Below are 21,819 nucleotides of genomic sequence, written 5' to 3'. Positions count from 1 at the left end.
TAATAAGACATATTACCCCTAAATGTTCCCGTTTGACTCGGTGCTGGAACGCCGCGCGCACCTCATCAATTGTTTTCAAAAACAATTCCATTCTGCCCTGATGCATCCTTCACTTCATTACAACAGCTATTATTTAGGAGTCCCAATGGCATCGGTGGCTGTGCAACGCGCATTTGTGTGTTTTTCTGGTAAAACCAGAGAAGCCAGTCCAGCCCTGGGTAGAAGTCTTTGAGGTCGCTGCTTCCTGGGATGTGTGAGGATGACACTCATCCCACTCATTTCATTACACAGCAGAAATGACATTACAAAACGGGATTCAACAAACTTCCCGACCGCTCGTCGAGTCACGGGCGCACTAATTAGATTATACCTGAACATAAATTAATCAAGTGACGACTTAAGCAAAGTGAAAAAGCGTCTAGATTCTTCGATTGGAATAATGACGCTGACCTAATTATAGCCTGATAACGCCTCCTGCTGGTTTGTGTTGCGGGTTAATGGGTTGCTGTAACGGCTGCCCCACTGCTGCCACAGGCTTCTAAACAGCCTCCTTCCATTCCTTTTATCAAACACAGATTTTTTCCCCTCAGAAATATCAGCTCTCGCTGAAATCCTGCCCTCCACAGCATCCCATCCAGTACCCTGACGTGACATTCTGACAGCTCTGCTAGCGCTATTAATGTCAGAGCGAGTACGGGGGGATTCAAACACCCTCATTTAGTTATTTTGGTTTCTGGGCAATTTGCTTTGTTTCCCTTCATTTACCGACGGTGTGCCTTGTATTTCCAATCACACCCGCATTTTCTCAATCAGTCACAGTTTCATCTGAACCCGTTTCCACTGAATCTTAAAGCATTGCGGTTTACAAGCAACAGCACCAAAACACCATGCAATTACATGAAAATGAAGTATAGTTATATTATTTAGTGAAGGCCAATTATCTTCAGCAAGCTAAAATTGATGCATAATTACTCATATATTACATATGAATACAATGTTAGAAGATAACAGGTAGGCAACCTTTTAGAGACCAGACGGTTTACAGACAAAAAATAGGAGTTTCTACTAAATTGTGGTTGTGATCAAAATATGAGCATTTTCTCTAATTTATGCTATATGTGCCAGACAGTGTGAAAGCAGACAGGGAAGGAGGACTGTGGGTGTAAAACACTTAACGCGCTCAGAAACTTCCACCTGAACAAACTTTCTTCTGTAAGATACTGTGACTCAGCGCAGCAGCTTCAAGGGTCACGACAGCTGAATGTGACTTTTGCCGACTCGTGACGCTGTGATGGCCTGTTCTCATTGGTGTGACAAACACGGTGTGAAATCTGTGACTGTGAAACGTGTAACTGAGTCAGAGAACAGAACCTGGATGCAAAAGCTGCAAATATTTATACCAGACTTTACTGTGAGGAGAATATGGTCTATTCGCTCTGACTTCTTTCCAACAACAATATAACTGTGAGGTTTTAACCACAGAGAACAGAACCACACCTCTTTGTTGTTCAAACTGCTTTTGAAAGATTACAGTTAAATAAATGTAACTTTTACATTTAAATTTGACTTTTACACGTTTGATCACAAAGGTTGGTGAACTTTGACTAAATTGCTCGACAAGTTTTAGCGTCGCCACATGCCTATCAAACAGAATTTAAAGTGTGTGTGTGTGTGTGTGTGCGCGCGTATTTGAACTCACAACTGGCACTGGTCTCCTTTTATCCCCTTGGTGGTGCAGAAGCATTTTCCAGTTAACACCTGGCATACATTTGCATGGCCATTACATTTACAGGCTGGAAGGGGCAAAAGAACACAGATGGAAAAGAGACAAGAAGGAAAATAAACACCATTAAATAAAAACTATTCATGATATTTTGTTAAACAAAGCTGAAAATTTTCCAAGTCGTAAAATGTGTGGTTTCCAGATCCCCTGAGGGCATAGCAGAGCTTACACTCCTACAGTCTACATCCTCACAGCTGCATCATAAAGCGCAGGGCTAGCACTTCCCCATCACTTCCAGTGTTTGTGCTAAGCTAAGCTACCTCCACTGTACTGAACACCGAGCTGAAATTGATATTGATCTCGGTGTGCTGGTAAACAAGTATATTACCAAAAGAGACTGGCTGAACTTCAGAAATCTGATACATGAAGGGGAAAAATACTATCCCACTCTTCGAAGGGACATCACAGTACCTACAGGCATGTGTGTATGAAATATAAACATCAATACATGGGCGAAAGAAGCTTTGCCTGGAATGGTTTGGGCTTTGCAGCCTTTAAAGGGCATTGTTTGAGGTCCAAAACTGCTCCTGATATATTCCTTTTATTTAAGCACAGACTAAAATTGTTCACTTAAATTTAAAGCTCGTCAATTCCTAACATGGCACGTTATGAATATTTCAAGAGATAGCCCTTTTCACCTTATTGACCGGGAGGGAAACAGGGATCTAATTACAACCTTTTACAGAACAGACATTACATATTCAGGGGACATCTTGGCTGCACACCGTGTGTGTGTGTGTGGTGTGTGTGTGTGTGTGTGTGTGTGTGTGTGTGTGTGTGTGTGTGTGCGTGTGTGTGTGGTGTGTGTACCCTTATAAAACCCCATGTAAATTTTCAGGAATTCTATCCATGTCTCATTAAGGACAACGGGAGTCAGTCTACTCTTGACCTGCCTTTCCGTCATGCGGACCATATCAGGTGGACTAAAGTGTCAAGAAAACACTCTTCAGATTCCACTGTGGTCTAAACTGTGAGCATTCCTTTAATTGAGATGAGAGTTTTTATCAACCTAAATTTTTCTATTAATCCAAAGGGCACAAAAATTCTAATCAAATTTAATTGGATGCCCAATAGTGCCGCCTACTGTCTATGATGAGATGTTACAGCATATTTGTCATATTTGAGCAGAACTTGATAACAGATACTTGATTTACTACATTATCAAGCTTTTACAGACATTATATGCAATTAAAACAGCTGCTTGTGTTGTATATATTGATAATAAATCCACCTGACTGTCGGAATACTCAAAATGTGATGGCTTAATCTAGACATTTTCAAAAAGATTATCTGTTAACCTTACGCATGTATGTATACTCACCCTGGCATTTTCCGCCATTGGTTGGGTCTCCATGGTAACCGGGCATGCAGGTTTGGCAGTTGGGACCAGTGGTGAGATTGCGACACTGTTCGCACACGCTGCTGTTCACACATGTGCTGTGGCCATTACACTGGCAAGCTGCAAGGAACAAAGACAAACTATGGATTCTGACCAAGTTTAACATTTGTCAAATAAGCTAATGATCTTTTTATAATTTACATCTTCATCACATCGTTCCTGCAGCATTTAAAATTTGGAATGAACCACAATTCATAACATCATTCCACATTTCCTGAGGAAATGAATCAAATAAATGGGTACAGCATCTTCACCAAGTGTAGTGGAGTGGGTGAAGCCTGGCAGACAACAGAAAACCGGTTATGTGCCAAAGGCAAATCTGTTGGAACCATCGCTCCACCTACTCATTCACTTATTTTCACCAAATGCTGCTGGGATTGAGGCATTACACACAGCATGTTCATCAAACGGCCATCAGACATCCACCATTCTTACAAACACAATTTAACAGCATGTTTAATCCGACTAAAGAGAAAAAAAATAATTTAATCACCATTAAAATATTGGCAAGGAGCCTAGTTACAAGAATGACTGTTTTGTTGCAGGCTCATGCGGCGGAATACAGAACCAAGCACTAAGAAAGGTTTAAAACACATTTATTTCTGATCAGAGGGAAAACTATCCAAACCATAGACACGGATTAACACCTAGTTGGGGCAGGCGAGCTGCACAGAATAAATCTCCGGGGTACCTTAATGCTTTCCAGCCTTTCATAACGAGCGGAAGCTCAGGACAGCCAGGCATCCATGCTTAATTCCTAATCTTGGTTGTTGTACAAAAACTGGGGTGTTCAAATCTTACACCAAATGTTAATCTTAGTAAAGTCAAAACCCACAAAAGTGGGGGTGGTCTCACTCACAAATTAGCACCGAGTTATCATCTTACATGAGCTGGCTGCAGCACAGACTGGAGCGCCATGATAGCATTAAATGGCATATGAGTCTTCAGTCCAGAGGGGGAATTGGTTGCATAGGAGCTGTAACTGGAATCGCTGATAAGAGCATCGTCTTTAACTTCAGACCATGTGAGAGTCACTCAGGAATACCAACCTCTCGAGACGACACACTTGTGAGAGATGATCTGTAATTTCAGTAACTGAGACAGGAAGTGAGTCCCTTACCAGGGCACTGAATGAAGGCCCACTCGAAGCCCTTTTCCCTGGGGCAGCTGTTCAGCTCTAGGCTCATGTCTTGGGGCTGGTGATGAGCTTGGACCGGCTGGCCTTGCTTTGCTGGTCTCTTCATCGGGCCCCGATAGGAGCCCTCCATGCACAGGCCCTTCCCTGTGCTGCTGGGGTCACCACACCAGCCGCACTCAGGCTGCTCCAAGCACTGGGAACACGTCCGTAGACCTGAGCAGTTTTGAGCTAAAAAAAAGAAAAACAGAGCAAATAAGAATTAGACAGCCCCATCATAAATCTTACCGATGCATCATGGCACTGCATTTCATAATATGAGGGATTTTTATTTATTGGTGACTTCTCGATGAAAAATCTGTAAATAATCTTTAGGGATGCCGCTTAAAGATTTTATCTTGTAAGACGGCTTTGATGAAATGTCAGGTGTCGCAAAAGCTTCTTTAAACTTCAACCTGGTTATCGAGTGAGCCGTCAGGGGAATTGACATAAGAGCAGGTGAGATACAAGCGTTAAGGCATTAAATGGTTGATAGAGAGGGGGAAATGTCACCGAATGAGACAGAAAAATCAGCCAAACAGGACCAAAGAACATCTTGCAATTCAGGGCAACTACAATGAAAGCTTTAAATGTGTCGTGTGGGAAAGAAAGCCCAGGAATTGATGCCATGTTGTCAGTTGGTGGATGAACTTTGAAGCAACTAAATTGCTTGACAAGTTTTAGCGTCGCCACATGCCTACCAGACACACTTTGGTGCGTGCGTGCATGTGTGTGTGTGTGTGTGTTGGGGGGGGGGTGTTGTTTTTGAGGGAAAAGAAAAGACTGAGTGCTTTTACCTCAGTTTATGTCAAACAAATGTTTGGCTATTCTGTTAATGTGTGTGAAACCATGACAACGTAAGGACAATGAGTACAAAGCGAAGCCATTAAGGTTTGTTTTGACACCAGTGGCAGAATTGTCAGGAATATCACATCCAGATAAAAGCAGCCGTCAGATGAGGACCATGGTCTTGGGTAAAAAAAATCAATAAATAAAAAATACAAAAACTCTTCCAGCAAATCACATCTTTCACGTTAGTAAATCAATATGCATAAAGAAGAAAAAAATCAAAGTGATGCCTGAAGCTGAAGCTGAAGCTGATCTTAATGATGATCACCACTGTGCTTGTCCCTCCAACATCTCGGAACTCGTCTGGGTTTGTCAGCAGCTCTGCAAATCTCTATTCATATAACCAGATATAATTCCATTTCTGGAGTTTTACATAGAAATCTGCTTCTTGTAAAATCAACAATCCCAAGATGCTAAATATTGCTTTGAAAATTTTACATAATGTTCTTTTCATCTACACTGATGTCACTGCACAACCCAAGCAAATGTATTCTAGTTAGCATTGGTCAAACAAAGCTCATTAAAAATGATTCTATATCAGTAGGTAGAAGATCACACATATATTGTATAGTGTTATATTTAGATGAGAATCTCAATCGACATATAACACTTTATTGATAAATATTATGTACTGATTAATCCTGGATTTTCAATGTTCTACAGTTCTCAGCCAGAGAAGAGCAACACCAAAAGCCCACTTTCCAAAGCCCCCTTAGACAGTGCACTGAACATTAGCTGCAATGGATAAGGAGCTAATTCCATTCACGGAAATGAAGGTGAGAAAGCAGAAATAAGTACAGGGATATGATCAAAAATATAGTAGTGAGTTTAACACCAAGAGAATCTTCGTAGATTAGCCTTTTGTGTCCTTGCCAATGGCAAAGATAAATCCCTCCAGACAAATATACAGTGTGCTGCAACATCTCTCAGAGGTATCTAACAACAGATGATTCCAGTGAATTAGAGACCCCAGAGCTGCACATTTGTTTCTGCCCAAACACACAATTCCAACAAAATTCCTAGAAAGTGATTTAAGCCTCTGATTAGGAGCTCTTTCTGACTTTAGTACTTCTTCTACTGTTTTTTTGCTCCATAACAACAAACACCCTTTGCAGTTCTGATGAATGAATTAATGTTTTCATTTAGTAGCATTTCAAAAGGGAATTATAGTGAAGATAATCAACAAATCAAATTCATTCTTTTTCCTTAATCATTGTGTGGGACATGAGAGGTCCTGAATATGTGATTATTTTAATGACACGTTGTTACATTTAGAATTATTCTGATCATGCTTCTTTGCTTGTGGCAAAACCAAGACTTTCAAAAAATTCAATAAAAATGGTGTCTTGCAAAAAAAAAACATGTACAAGAGCTTTAAGAGAATAATTTCTGCAGTAGAAGATGAATAATAAGCAGCATAAATACTGAGCCCATAAGTAAAGCAAATTGAAATCTAGACAATTCGGACACATATTGGGAATATTGCCCCAAAAAGATTCAGGACTCTGTGTGCAATCATTGCCATTAGGCTCTGTCCTCATTCAGGCCCTCAGGTTACTTTAGCTACTTGTGAGGCTGTGTGAAAGAAGCTAATGATAAAGAGCCCATCAGCAGCATGGTCGCCAGGGAAAACTAACAGTTGAGTAAGAGCAATCGGCCACTCCACCCTCAAAAACACCATCCAAAGCCAATCATGGAAAACTAATACCAATTTCACTCCCACAAACCCCGTCCTATCTCCCGTTTCACTCCTCTTCCGTCTGTTCCGTGACCAGCGAATATTGACTGGATTAATTACAAAAAACAATTTTGGGAAGCTGATTGCCTGCCACCTTAATGCTAGTCTGTGCACTTACAAAAAGTATATTGGTTTAAAAAAACACTTACCAACACAATCTCCAGTCTGCCACTCCAGACACTGGCCATAAGGAAAGGAGATGACATAAGCAGTGGAGTCAACGCAACGCTGTGCGCTGCTGCACCACATGCACTCCATGCCCTGGCTGGTGCAGTTGGCACAGTTGGAGTGCAGCGAACAAGGTTTCTTGCAGGATGGGCGGGAACTCTGACTGGGATTTCCTGCACAGGAGGCAAAGCGAAACGTGTCTTCTTCAAATAAGATTCCTGAAAGTCCTGAAATTACTCCTGAAATACTTGAATATCTCACCAGTGGCTTTTTCACAGATGAGGCCATGGGCAGTGGCGGTACAAGGGTTGGCCCTGAGCCCAGTCACCTGAGGCTCCTCCAGGTAGGCGCAGAAACCTGAGTCACTGGGCTCACCGGGCAACCAACGGAGGCTACTGTTGGTGAACGGCGTCATGTCTTCCCAACCCCAGTACGACACATTGATTTTCCTGAGGCCCACCCATGGAGACAGCCGCTGTGAAACAGAGCAGAGGCCTTGGAAACAGTGTTTTAAATAGGCCGCTGTGTTTCTGCGGATGTTCCGACCTTTTATGTTAGAGGAAAAATGAATGTCGAATTGCTTTTTGCATAAAAAGCACAGATTTCATATGATGTGATGACCTCTAAGCTTAGATACATAAAAAGCTTTAAATGGTAGCATTTATATAAATCAGACAGAAAAAAAAACATTGAGGAGTTGGGAAAAAGAGCAACTACTCAAATGGAAAGAAAAGAAAATCCAATGTAATTATCCTAGTTCGAATCAGTGTTTCAAACTGATTTACAGATGGCAAACGTTAAATTGCCTGTCAAAATTAATGTTATAAGGCATCACAGAAAAATAATAATTGGGTGGGTGGGGGGTCACCTCACAATACATCTCGTATGTTACGACAGGCCCCACTAAAAGAATGACTCACTGTTCTCTCTGCTTTATACAACGGCTTTTAAATCCCTCCTGCAGGTATAAAAAGTACTTCTCAATAAGAGACATGTTGTGTTTCCGGCAGCTAGGACCCAGAGTCTATGTCAGGGGTGCTCACATTTTTTCAGCATGCGAGCTACTTACAAAATAACTAAGTCAAAATGATCTACCCACCCCAAAAATGCAAAACATCTAATTATTTTCAAATGTATTGAGGATTCTTTGTATGTACAATGTATGTTAATGTACCTTGCATAATCCAATGAGCCAATATTGCAAAACACACATAATAATTACCTATCAACATTTTTTGTAATTACCTAAGTTTACTTTGATGACTTGCACTGAACTGAATCAGCCAGGGATGCATAATCCGGACAGTAGCTGCTGACAGCCAGCCTCAAGCACACCTCCAAATGTCCATCAGTCATGGTGGAACGTATTTGGATTTAATTATCTTCATGTACTTAATAATCTTCAACGCACTTCGAAAATGACATCGTGATGTCCACCTCCCATTCGGTATGAAAGTGATATGTTTTGTCTTCTTGGTCCCGCTCCCTCATTCATTTTGATGACCATAAGCTTTAGCGATGGCTTAAAATCAGAGGTAATTCGCTAAATAGCTTAGCACTTAGCGCCGTTGTTTGCGCTTGATTGGTCACCTGAATGTCAAATTCAGTCGTCATCTAACTGGCTGCCCTGTATATCAATCAAGTGACGGGATGAATGACGGGCTGATATTTTTTAATGTCACCCCGCGATCAACCAGTACTACCTCTGCGATCGACCGGCAGATTGCGATCGACGTAATGAGCACCCTTGGTCTATGGTTCGAGCAGCTTTAGGTTGATGTGTCGTGTGTGTGTGCGTGTGCGTGCGTGTTTACCTTGTCTTGTTGCTGGAGCTTCTTTAGTTCCTCGAGTACAAAATCCACTTGTTTGGGGGTGGTGAGTGAAGCAATGTTTCCGTTCAGGTTCTTGCAGTAGTGCTGGGCATTGTCGTAACTCTCTCGGCTGGAGTTGATCCTCAGGCAGGCCTCCCCCACCTGGCTCCATCCTTCACTGCACTGCTGGGCTGGAGATGAGAAAACACATGTTAGAGAGCTAAAAAAAAAAAAAAAAAAGGGATCGTCCATCACTTTAAGCTTTCATTGAGGACAGTTCTCTTGAATGTGCCAGGAAGGAAATTGGAAAATTAAAAGCAGTAAGAGAATTGACTCCTGCAACACAGTCACTGCAACATGTACTGTATACAAAAGAGTGGCCAGGAAAACTATGGGAGCCTTTTTGAACATGTTTTTCCTGCAATAGTTGGTCATAAAAAGTGATCCTTGTTTAAGTCAAGGGTATTGGCAAATATAATTTGCCTAAAATAAAGCAAAAATACCCCTCTGCTCTTTCATGTCTTTATTGAGAACGACCCAAAAAAATTTATAGTGTTCATGTGAATGCTTAATGACCTCATAAAAAAGCTAATTTGAGTCATGTGTCAGCATAACCCTAACCCTGGTAGTCTAGATAAGAAATAGAATCTAGAGTTCTGGAGAGTTTATTTTTTGTTCTGCACAAGAAAAATATGCTTATGTGACCCCTGCCTCTTCAAAAGGAGCTTTAAGAGCATCTATCATCCTTTCACGGGATCTATTATCAACTGTTGATTTACAAAAAGCTAGTGATTTCAAAGAAATGCACAATACACAGTCAGGCAAATGATCTTACACTTTAGAACCGTGGCTACTCTACCAAGAGGAGGGAGCCCACTCAAAAGGACTTTTTTTTTGATGCATAACACTACATCTCGCCTAAAAAGGTCAGTTCTTATCATCATGAAAACATCATCCTACTGAAAATGTCTGTGCGTAGTTGGTGATGCAAAAACTGAATCGGCATTTCGGAAGGGCCAAGTCAGAGCCCAGACCCCCCCACCAGCAGAGATGTTATGGACTGAATTAAAGACAACCTCATGGGATCCAAAAAATGTGAAAGAGTTCTGCCATAAAGACCAAGCTAAAAGTCCTCCATAACGATGTGCAGGACTGATCCACAGTTACAGAAAGTGCCGGGGAGAGGTTATTGATGGATTCTAAAATGTCTAAAAAAAAAATACATAGCTTAGTTTCAAATAATGGTATAATTCTAATGAATCCTGTTTTATGCTACAATACTAAAAAATGTATTCAGGGTAGTTTTTCTTTTGTTCTTTTATACCAATGTCAAGCTAGCCCACTTTTAACTTTAATTATGGCAACTTGGAAATCTTGGATCATGGCCGCAGGATATGAGCCCGAATAAATAGTACTTGGGTGGCTCATGAAGTTACGGGAACAGACTGGAGGAAGTCTGCCGCTTTCTAATCGCCTGTTGAATAAATATAGCACTTGTACACACTGTGAATGCAAGATACTGTTGTTGCAATTGGTTCTCCAAATCCAGAAATACAGAAAATTATAGATTTAAAGTTTGGATGTCCTGGGCAAACATACTATGCCACTAAATGTTTTGTATTTGGAATTTTCTGAACACTTTTGGAAGAAAATGGAAAAATAAAACAACATCATCTTTAAATATGACTGTGCGTGTCGGCCTGTTGGGAGATGGGTTTCATTATCTCACCGGGTAAAGCGTGACACTGCGACTGATTCTGGTCCCACTGACAGTTGAGATTCAGTGAGCAGCTCTTGCAGTTTGCAAGCTTAGTGCACAGCTGCTCATTCCTCACCGGACACTCAGGGAAGTTCTTCACACTCTACAGCACAAAAGAATGGAGAATAAAGGGGAATCAGCGTGCCATATTTTAGGTTAATTACAAGTCTATTTCAAAATTTAGAACAAAAGATGCAGAATATTGGTTGGCACATGGTGAACTCAACACGGGGAGGAAAGGAGCTCTTACGCCCCCTGCTGTAACACTCACAGAGCTGCAGTTGCTGGACGCAGAGATGCACTTCTTGTCGTCACACCACTGGCAGCCGTTGGTGTTGGCTGTACAGCTGGCACAGTCCGAGAAGCGGTAGCACCGTTCATCCACTGTGGCTGAAATGAAAGCGTGAAAGATGCAACAAAGTTTAGAATGTTCATACATTTAGATGTGATAACACACAACAATACAATGGTGCAAGATATGAAACTTAGTTAACCAAAGAAATGATCGTCAAATACAAAATAAAACATATAAAATGTGTAGAGGTTTGACTGGCTTTCTTACCTGGTTTAGTGGGACAGAATGAGTCAGGTATGAGGCTTCCATTAGCCATGCTAGGCTCCCAGGACAAGCAGCGGCCTCTGCTCCAGATGCAACGGACCCCTGGCCCAGCCAGCACACAACTCTCCTCTGCCACAAAGGCCTGGCAGCTGGGTGGGCGGTAGACAAGCACATCGTTGAGCAGCATCCCAGAGAATCCTCCAAACACATACATGGACCTGGCAAAAATAATAGAGGTATATAAGATGCAGGTTAAGAGGATTAGCAATATAAATGGATAAGTGCATATACATTTAAAAAACTATAAATAAAAGACTCACCCATTGCTGACCACAGCTGAGTGACCAAAGCGGTTGACATCTCTGTGCAGGTCTGGCTTAGGAAGGAGCCTCCATTCATCACAAGCTGAGAAACAATCAGAAACCATCTGGATTGTCTGGGTAGTTACCACATGAACAGACACCTACGTATCGTAGACCACATATACAGTGTATACACTGAATATAAATATTACAGACTATGAACTAGATAATGCAGGAATAAGCCCCGGAGGGTTGAAGTAGATTCAGTAACAGCTGAGGTCGCCTGTTAAAATGACATGAAGAATATCGTGAGTCCTACCGATGTCATAGGCTAAGAAGTCAGCAGAGAAGCACTTGGCCCCGTTGCTGAGCGATGTGTCATTATGTGTGTTCCCGCCAAAGATGAGCAGAGTGCCGCTGAGGAGAACAGCAGAGTGCAAGTACCGTGGAAAGCCGCTCTCTTTCAAAATAAACCTGAAACATAAGCAAGCACGACAAGAGAACATGTCAGACACAGTGTTGCACAGGGTCCCATCGCTGTGAAGCACAGCTGAGGAAAAATGTGTCTGAATGCGAGTGTGATGGCTAACCATGTCCGGCTGTTCACGTTGTAGCGGTAGAGGTCATCAACAAGGCCGTACTTGTTGGCAGGCAGCGCCTTATAACCCCCGTGCACGTACAAGCTACCGCTGCTGGCATCATACGTGCTGGTGTGGCCGTAACCTCCCTGAGGGACGGCACCTTCGGTCTCGGGCACGGACCATGTGTTGGACTCTGTCAAGAACCACACGCAGGCAGGCAGGGAATGCTGTGAGTTATTGCCGTCTTCACAGCAGTGCAACATTTTTGTCTTTAATTAATCCAGGATTTCTGCACTCTCTTCCAGGACATTCCAGGATAATCTTTTGAATCGTGCACAGATTGGCCATGGTTAATAATGTTACCAGCACATACTATTGAACTATCATGCTGTAAAGCGCCATTTTAACAATTTCTTCTGACAAAAACAAAAACAGAAAGTGCAATCAACCTTCTCCATACAGCCATGTGCTGCTGGGCTCTTGAAAATGAGCTGGATGTAATTAAAGGATCATGAGAAGGATGTGCTCATTTCGACTTTCATATCATCTTTGGCATGCCTGTGTTCCCAAATTCCACCCGTTCTGCTGTCACTCACTCAGATTGTACTCCTGAACATTGCTGATGTAGCTGTAGATGGGAGAGTAGCCAAAAATGAGCAGCATAATAGCATCGCCCCCTTCTGTCTGGATGCAGTGCGCAGAATGACCCTCCACTGCATAAATCTGGGCAGGCTGGACGACCACAGGGTTTCTCCTTTGCCACGTCCGACTTGGCACGTTGAACACCCACAGTTCATCTGTCACATTCCCTCTGCCGCCTTCCAGTTTCCCGCCAAACATGTAGATCTCATCCTGCAAAGAAAAGGGTTGGTTTTTTTCTACAGTGTTCTTCACAAAGATGATGCAACTTGTCATAAAGCTCTCGCAAAGTTGCACCAAACTGCGCCGAGGAGGAGCTGTGCTTACCTGGTAGGCGGCCAGTGAGTGACCGTATCTTGGCACAAGCCCGCTGTTGATGGGCACTGTGTTCCAGACGCCACTCTCCAGGTTGTAGCTGAAGAGAAGCAACAGAAATGTTATGCTCGTGTGTATCATCAAGCACAGTGAACCTGATAAAGAGTCTGTCTTTTGTGACGCTATAGATAGTTGAGCATGAGATTCTGCCTACGTCTGACCAATATCAATATTATAAAAGACATAATAATCAACACAGTAATGGGCCATGTAATAAAACACCATCACACACAGGAACAAACGGTGGCCCAAAACTGAACTCAACAAAATTCCCTCTCAGTGTTTCAGTTCAAGTTTTAAACAGGAATTTACTGATTTTCTTGGTAATGGTCAAGTTTGGACTTTGTGGTTGCAGTATAAGCTGGGGTTGACTGTCCAAGAGTTGAGAGGGCACCAGTGGAACAGTAGTTGTCACTGTAACTCACTTGAGGATCATCTGGAAGGAGCTGTAGTTGAAGGTGTATCCGCCCACCACCCACATGACCTTGTCCTGCACTACCACCTTATGGGAAGCCCGGGCAAGGGACGTGCCAAAGGGCTTGACGCTGGGAAGGATCCAGAAGGACTCTGTTGACGGGACAGTCAGAGAACAATCTGGACCTACAGGAAGAGTGGGGAGAGAGAAACGCACTCAAACGCTGATGGCTGTTTTCACACCTATTCACGGGTAAACATGCACATCTGGTCAGCAGTGTGACCGCACGATAAAAAAGTCGCTGGGCAGGAAGAGGCCAACAGTTTAACCTTTGACGAGCGGAGGTCATATTATATTATCATTATATACGCAGCAGTAGATACGTTTGTCACTGTTCACATCTTCAAGCATAATTGGCATGATTACAGGATTTGTTGCTCTGTGAAAATGTGCGGTTAGCTAACAATGATGCATTTCTAATTGTTTCGGGTAAATGAGCGCTTCCCAGGTTATTGGCATCAATAGAAACATCTGGCCCATTTCCATCATTGTTGGTTAGGACAGAGCTTCCTCTCACCTTGCCAACTGTCGTTGCAGACGCACAGCTTCTCCCCAGTGAGGTCGCAGTAGCCGTGGTCGGGGCTTCCGCAGTTGTTTCTACAGTACGGGATGTCGCAAGCTTCCCCTTTCCAATATTTGTCACATTCGCAGTACACTCTGCTGGCAGCTGAGTTACCAGGTGCGCACTTTCCATGACCAGAACAGTTGTTGGGACAAGAGTTGATCCTAAAAGGAAGACCTTTCTGTTAGAGTAATGCTGTTGGAGACTGAGGAGGAGTTTCTCATAGAGAAAAGAGCAGTTGAAAAAACATGACAAACTGTCTTTCATTGTGTAGCTCAGTCTAAGGAAGTACTTTAAAAATCTGGTTTGACTGTGTTTCTAAACAGCTTAAATTAAATCAGGGCACTTACGAGTAGAATATTTCAAATCCTGTTAAGTTATAGGCAGCATCACTGAAAAAGTGTAGTAGTGCGTAGCCCGAAGTTGTCTCAACCTCAGGAACCGTCTCGTTTCCTCGTAACTCCGGCACGATCAAACCACTGCAGGAAAAGTTAAAACAAAGCCATTGTAAGGTCAGAATAACACACTGCGCTGGATTATTATACAAACCTATCAACGCGAACAAATTGTTCATTTAAATTAGTCACTCTCTTTTTTCCCCTTTTAAAGGATTGCTATGATGTGCTAAATTCTGGATTTTGTTTTGAACAAACCTCACCTGAAAACAGCAACCAGAGGAGCGTAGATGGAGTCTCCGTCGTAAATGTACATGTGATCCCAACTGCACTCTGTGGCAAAGTGGTTGAATCTCAACCGAAGAACCGCATTTGGACTGTGGAATAAACAGTTCACACATAAACATAGCTTAGGTTTTTTTTAGGATTTAGCTTTTATTGCAACAACACCCCCACATATCAAGGACTGTAACAAAAAAGAGTCTAACCAATCCTCACGAGTACATTTTCTAGCAAGATAACATTCTGAGAGCAATCATTTTACTTTAAAGTTTGAGGCAGGTTTGATTGTAAAAAAGGGATTTTTCTGCATGACAGCCCTCTCTTTCCATTTTCATTCTAATACTGCCAAGCAGCTCCATCAACACAGTAATTATGGTACAAAGGGCTAAAATGTCTCTCTCTGACTGCGGCAGCAGCAAAACCACAGCTTAAAAGAGCCTGAACACGCAGACAGTAGCAGACAGACAGCGCTTGACAATCTGCCGCACAAACAACTGAAGCATGACGCCTTCCAGAGGAGCTGCGGGAGCATTTATCTGTCATAACCACACAATTAATCTGAACCATGCAAGCTGAACCTGGTGATTTTTTTAAAGTACTTACTAGCCCTCGATGAGCCAGGTGCATTTTGTTTTATATTTGTAGCTGATAGGACCATCAGTGAGGTATCCTGAAGGCTCCGTCAACCTGGAAGAAAGAAGAATAAACATACAGGACTGTTATTTCAAGTTCAAGTCACTAGTAATTTGGGGCATGTGACACATATTTGTTTTTCTAGATCCAAAATAAGAAATGAAAAACTGACATAAAGGATCATTTGCCCACATTTGGAACTGGAAACAAGTAAACAACTAGTAAACTCCTCAGTCTCACTGACTTTTCACTACAGAAACGCATTAGGAATTAATGTGGAACATTTCCCATTCTTATCCTGACTCTTTGCCCACGGGATGTGATGTAGTTTTGGATTTGGAACAGTTTGTGCTTAGAAGGGATTCATTTTTAATGTCAAAGTTTGGCTGAGGACTTAATGACTCCTTTTGTCCGATATCTCACACACAAAATCCGCTAAGTTTTAATCTCTAAATTTGGAATAGTCAGCTCTTACACATTTTCACGGTTAGTAGAAGTCAGCCTGAAGTCCCCTCAAACATTAGCCTACATAGCCGTATCCCTCTTATTTCTACTTTAACTCTTCTTTACCCTGTCTCTCACTGAATGATTATTTCTCTGTGCTAATTTTCCAGGCAAATTCTCTTAAGACGTGTTGTCGAGCCGTCTGTGGCATTTTGGTGTTCATAGCCCCTTGAAGGAAACATCTGCACTGTCAGTTTAGACTTTCAAGGTATGATTTCATGACTGGAACGCTGGAGGTCACCATTAACCTGTGTGTAATTAATCGTTTCATTAAACATGAGCGCAGTGCGTGGCTCTATAACACTGACTTACAGGTAGTGTCACAATCTCGCTGTTCATTCGTTTGCCTCTTGGTGATCACCTGACAACAGGCCTGATGACAGCCTGCACAAAGCCTGAGACCAGCACTGGTAATTAATTTAATCAAATCCCTTCTGTCCCACCGAGTGCATCTCTGGCGTGCTGAACAGCAGCCGCCGCGCCGGCTATTGTTTCCATACAGCAGTCTGGGATTCTATGCTCGTCATATGCTATTGTTTCCCTTTGCCTAATTACCAGGTATTCACACTAGCATTTACTCTGTGCACCTATTTGTGGCAGCAGGAGAGGGCTGCTATTCCAGCGAAGACACATCTGCTTTAAAGTCAGAACCAGATACACATCGGGTCGCAGCAAAAGCTGCAAGACATGTTTGAAGAAGAGGAGATATTTGCTCCTGCTCTTTATTTGGAATCAATGTGAAGGCATCGGGCCATTAGTCGTGCAGGATTTAGGAACATAGTTGTATCAATCATTAGCCAATCTCGCAAAAACCTTTTAAATTATATCATTTTCAGCTCTCCTCAATCAATTTGCAACCTTCTAACTTGGGTTTATATACCAGGCCAATGTGCCAATTTAGTAAGTGCTCCGTTCCCATACCTCTTCATTTCTGGGCTGAAATTCGATGTAAATGACAACAGACACTGACTGAGCCACATGTGCTTTAGTTGCTGCCACCCATTAATAAGATGGAGGCCCAGCGGTTGCTTTACTGGGGAATCTCCAGTGACACAGCTGCCTGATTGAGACAGCAGGTCCCAGTAAACCAAACCACTATAAACCGGAACATAATGAGACCACTGGGGGCTCGGGTGAGAAGATGATGCTCATGAACTGACTGGCCACTTACTTAAACCTCCCCTGGCAGTGCTGGCACTGGTCTCCAACCCATCCACGGTCACAGATGCACGACCCATTGATGCACTTCCCGGACAGGCAGTTCTTGTCGCACGGTTTGGCCGGAGAGGCGTGAGTGATCAGCACCAGGTAAAACAGCACATAGACCGCCAGGTATCTGCCGACGCCGGCAGACTTGGGTCCCAAGAGGAAGAGTCTGGTGTGACACTTGGCCGCTGGATCCATTCTTATTTTCCAGGAGCCGAGTAGAGGACCGGGCCCTATGGGATCTGCTGGAGAGGGAAGCCTCGGCTGCTCAGGACGATCCTACTGTAACAAACAAGTCCTGCATATTCGCTGACTGTCGCGCATACTGACAATTAAAGCGCAGATGAGTCAAGCTTCCATGAATGAGTTTGGGGGGGGGGGGGTGATTTGGAACGGGGGTCAAACTCTCTTCAGCCTTCCCCCTGTTGGAAGCACCTACCAAAACAGCGGAGCATCCATTAAAAGTATTTAATTGGGTTAATAGTGGAGGGATCCGCTGGAGGATCCAGTGTTAGCCTACGTAGCTTATTTACACTTTCCACCGTCGCAGCAGATTCAACAATGCTCGCTTCCAAATGCTATTTCAGCAGCCATTTTAACGCGTAAAGAATGGCCGGGATTCGGCGAGAATAGAAAGTCTAACCCAGAGTGGTCCTTCAAAGGCAGCCGTGACATTTCAGCCGGACATTATCCAGGACGAACAAAGAGGATGTGGTGCTGTAAGTTGGCCCAGTGCGAAGCCTGCCGCAGTCAACATGGATGTGGTGAGATGAGGGAACTGGAGGTTCCTGAGGGGGAAGCACAGCCGAGGGAACGCTTCGAACTGTTGATGACCCCACGGCTGTGTTCTCCCGGCACCTTCAAACGTATCCTCCGAGCGCAGGTCCCGGTTCGAGGCGTCGCTCCGTGCTTTCGGCTGAAATAAACGCGGCTGGTGACGCGCAGCGGTGGATTAGCTAGCGGAGCGACGGCAGACAAAAACCAAACAGAGACTGCGCATGCGCAATGCGGGCAGGCTGTTTAAAGGGACCGCGCTGAACACACACACGAAATGCGCCATGAAACAGTTTGAGTTACTCGCTAGTATCAATCATCTTTACTCACACCACTTGTCTTCACTCACATTTCTCCGGATTCGATTTTTTTTTTTTACCAATTCTTCCTGAATTAAATATTTTTGATGAGGAAGGCCCACAGCTCTAGGACTCAGACGTACTATTTGCTTGTTTTGTGTCAGAATGCGTTTCAAGCATGTGGTTTTGTTTTTAATCTTATTATAGGGTAATTTATATCACAAATCTATAGCAAATAAAATAAGTATTTAATTGACAATGTAAGAGCTTCATGTGGCTTCAGAGTTAGATACCTCCGTAATTTTTAACGGTTATGAAAATAACCAAATAATTATAACAACGGGCCTAACTTAATGCAGGGGGTGGAACAGTACTGGTTGAGATAGTTGGGCTCACTTCCATGCACAGTCTTGGCTCTGGAACCCAACTCCTTGAGAAAGATTGGACTGACTTCTACTCTGGAGTTGCTCACCATGGGAGGTGTTGAGGTGGTGTGGGCCATGTGCTAGAGTTCTCCCTGGAGAGGCTCACATCCCTGCAACTTCAGGTCAGGGATAGGTCTCTCACTATTGTTTCAGCTTATGAGCCAAACATCAGTGTAGAGTACCTGGCCTTCTTGGAGGCCTTGGGAGGAGTATTGGAATGTTCTCCCACAGGGAATTCCATCGTTCTACCAGGAGTCATCAACGCTCAGCTGCAGCAGCAGCAGCAGCAGCAGTATTATCTATAGGGGTGTGACTGGGAGGAACAGCCTTACCCATCTCAACCCAAGTGGTGTTTTGTTGCTGGACGTCAGTGCAATTCAGTCCCATCAATCCTGATCCTAGTAAATCCCAATCCCAGGGAAATGATTCAGTGGACCGATACTGCCAGGGCGAGTATGCAGCAGCTCGAACGGTTACGGAAGACAGGAAGGAGAACAGTAGATGAGGGCGGTTGTTGACCTCGACTGGGGACATCCTTGGGTAATGGAATGAATACTTTGAGAATTTCCTCACTCCTATTGGCCCGCCTTTTGTAAAGGAAGCAAAGGCTGTGAACTCCGAGGTCGATTCATTCATCATTGAGTCAGTAAGGTAACGGTGAAGCTCCAACAAGGAACGGTGTCTCTGGATTGGCAAACCAGAGTGGTGGTCCCTCAATTCAAGAAGGTGGACCGGAGGGTGTGTTAAGTATATAGGTGTCAACTATCATACTCATCAGTCTCCGTGGGAAAGTCTATTCTATGGTACTACAGAGAAGAATTTGACCGTTAATTGAACCATGGATTCAGGAGGAACAACGCAGTTCATCCTGGTCATGGAACATTGGACCAGCTCTATACTCTCCACAGGGTGCTTGAGGGTTAATGGGAGTTTGCTCAACCAGTCCACATGTTTTGTGGACTTGGAGAAGGCATTCAACCATGTCTATCATGTCCCTCAAGTCATTTTATGAGTGTTCCTTTGGGAGTATGGGATTGGGGGGGGCCCTCTGCTAACGGCTGTATAGTCAATGTACAACTGGATCAAGAGATTGGTCTCCATTGCCAAAAGTAAGTCAGGCTGCCCTTTATCAGCAGAAATGTTCAGTGTTTTTAAAGACAGAATTTCTAAGGACATCGGGGTGCTGGAGGGGTTGCATTTTGGGAACCAATGGATTTAGTTGTTGCTCTTTGCAGATAATGTTGTCTTGTCGTCATCTTCAGGCTCGGAATTTTAGCATGAACTGGGGCAGTTTTCTGTTGAGTGTGAAGCAGCTGGGATGAGAATGCTTCTTGACCATAAGGTGGCTTGCTGTACCCAGGTTAGTGGAGAGCCCCTGTCTCAAGTGGAGGAGTTTAAGTATCTTTGTGCCTTGTTCGAGAGTGAGGGAAGAATGGAGCAAGAGATTGTCAGGTGGACTGATGCACCAGTCATTGTGTTGGTCTGTTGTGGTCAAGAAGGCGCTGAGTCAAATGGCGAAGCTCTTGATTTACTGTTCAGTCCCTGTTTCTACAGGTTGATCAGGTTGCTGGACATAGGCGGCCGAAGCTGGAGGGTGGGCAGACACTTCTATACAGATGAGGGTGAGGAGCTCTGCTGTCTACGAAGAGCTTGGAGTAGCTCCTCCACACTGAGAGGCACCAGCTGTGGTAGCTTGGTCATTTGTATCAGACGCCCCCTGAACACCACCCTTATATGTTTATTACACAGATTATGCACATCTAGCAAGTTGTGCTACATTTCTGAACAGACTTTGTGGGTTGTGCTTGTGTACAATAATGATGGGCAGGATGGTTAAGGCCAGTGATCTTTGCAGGACAGATTATGTTTGTGCTCTGAAAAGAGCCATTTGTCTAACTGCTATGTTGAAAAATTGTATTTGCACATGCTTTCATAAAAAATATGCTGTCATTATTTAACAATGATAACAGGTGGAGAGAGTTGCTTCTTTTATCTATGTATTTATTTATTTTTATTCTCCACTCCTCATGCGTTTGAGGCCAATCTCTCCTGTCAGTTCCCTAACATCAGACGCAGGGCAGCTCCCTGAGAGTGCACTTATCTGTGTGTTTGATGAGGTTTGTCAGGGTGTCCTGACAGTTCTGGGTTTCAGCAGAGTTATGATTTGATGGACCTGACAGAAATACGAGATGCGTTTCTGTTCCTGTCCATCACATCAACTCTGTTAAGTGACCGTTGGTGTCACAGCATCTACAAAATTGAAAACAATTTCTTGCACACTTTCAAAAGAGGTGGGAATGAAATTACCTCAACTTCAGACTCACACTGGAAAGGGGAGGAGATATAAAATATGCAGCATGCTGCAAAGATGTCTGACTTTGTGAAAGTTTACATGTCAATTTCCCACATTTTGGTTAATTTCCAAAACAGGAAAGAAGTCTTGGCTTCAAAATGGTAGGTTTGACTGCCCAATTTTAAAAAGATTAAATAAGAATTATTTTAAGGTGGCAGGCGTCAACGGCCTGTCTACATCTCTACCAGAAGGTGGCAGTGGACACAAATATTTAGCAATGCGAGCAGGAAACGGAAATCAGTCTTTGTGCATTTTTCCATTGTAGTTAAGAACTGAATGGTTCTTAGAGATATATAAGATAAGAAAACCTCGATGAGATTCTTAAGCCAATTATAATATTGTCATTATAAAAGTTTTTTTTACTGAAATAGTGATGAGAAGCGAAAACGTACAGGCAAACCACGTGGATTGCTTTATCACGGGCCTTTTACTGCTGTAATTGCTAAACCTATGGGTTTTACTTCCCATGTAAACAAAGCTAAATATTTTATTCACCTGACAATATGTTGTGAATTATCAGCACATGTTTGAGGTGCATAGTCTGCCAAATGAACTTACTCTCAGTGTTCCCCAAACAAAACATACCTGGCAGCAAGTTTTGGTAGCATCACAAAGAGGGATCATTTCAAAATGTTCCCTTTGAAATGGAAGCCCCCGTTGTTGACTTTCCACAGAGGTCAGAGTGAACATGATCACATAAAAACTAAAGACAATATTATCGCTCTCTGACTCGACATTCTTCTGCTCGAGCTCGCTGGCACCCAGGCAGGTGCA

General features: G+C 43.2%; 1 protein-coding gene across 1 annotated transcript in view; it reads right to left on the bottom strand.

The window, feature by feature from the left end:
• The window catches only part of atrnl1b (attractin-like 1b), a 39,570-nt gene extending 21,384 nt beyond the window's left edge, over window positions 1-18,186 (bottom strand). The window contains exons 1-20 of the mRNA XM_057034815.1: window positions 17,160-18,186; window positions 15,455-15,538; window positions 14,833-14,946; window positions 14,525-14,653; window positions 14,130-14,338; window positions 13,563-13,737; window positions 13,090-13,177; window positions 12,720-12,975; window positions 12,133-12,316; window positions 11,862-12,016; window positions 11,561-11,645; window positions 11,244-11,458; window positions 10,953-11,071; window positions 10,652-10,784; window positions 8,926-9,113; window positions 7,373-7,586; window positions 7,093-7,284; window positions 4,303-4,548; window positions 3,105-3,242; window positions 1,700-1,793 (exon numbers count right to left, since the gene is read on the bottom strand). Coding sequence (XP_056890795.1) covers window positions 1,700-1,793; window positions 3,105-3,242; window positions 4,303-4,548; window positions 7,093-7,284; window positions 7,373-7,586; window positions 8,926-9,113; window positions 10,652-10,784; window positions 10,953-11,071; window positions 11,244-11,458; window positions 11,561-11,645; window positions 11,862-12,016; window positions 12,133-12,316; window positions 12,720-12,975; window positions 13,090-13,177; window positions 13,563-13,737; window positions 14,130-14,338; window positions 14,525-14,653; window positions 14,833-14,946; window positions 15,455-15,538; window positions 17,160-17,392 — 3,251 coding nt within the window. The 5' untranslated portion in view covers window positions 17,393-18,186. The remainder of the gene's footprint in view (window positions 1-1,699; window positions 1,794-3,104; window positions 3,243-4,302; window positions 4,549-7,092; window positions 7,285-7,372; window positions 7,587-8,925; window positions 9,114-10,651; window positions 10,785-10,952; window positions 11,072-11,243; window positions 11,459-11,560; window positions 11,646-11,861; window positions 12,017-12,132; window positions 12,317-12,719; window positions 12,976-13,089; window positions 13,178-13,562; window positions 13,738-14,129; window positions 14,339-14,524; window positions 14,654-14,832; window positions 14,947-15,454; window positions 15,539-17,159) is intronic.
• Window positions 18,187-21,819: the final 3,633 nt, after the last annotated feature.

This window comes from Takifugu flavidus, chromosome 1 (assembly GCF_003711565.1).
Source record: "Takifugu flavidus isolate HTHZ2018 chromosome 1, ASM371156v2, whole genome shotgun sequence".
Lineage (NCBI taxonomy): Eukaryota > Metazoa > Chordata > Actinopteri > Tetraodontiformes > Tetraodontidae > Takifugu > Takifugu flavidus.
Note: the sequence above shows the minus strand (reverse complement) of the source record. Positions and strands in the feature narration are given on the sequence as shown.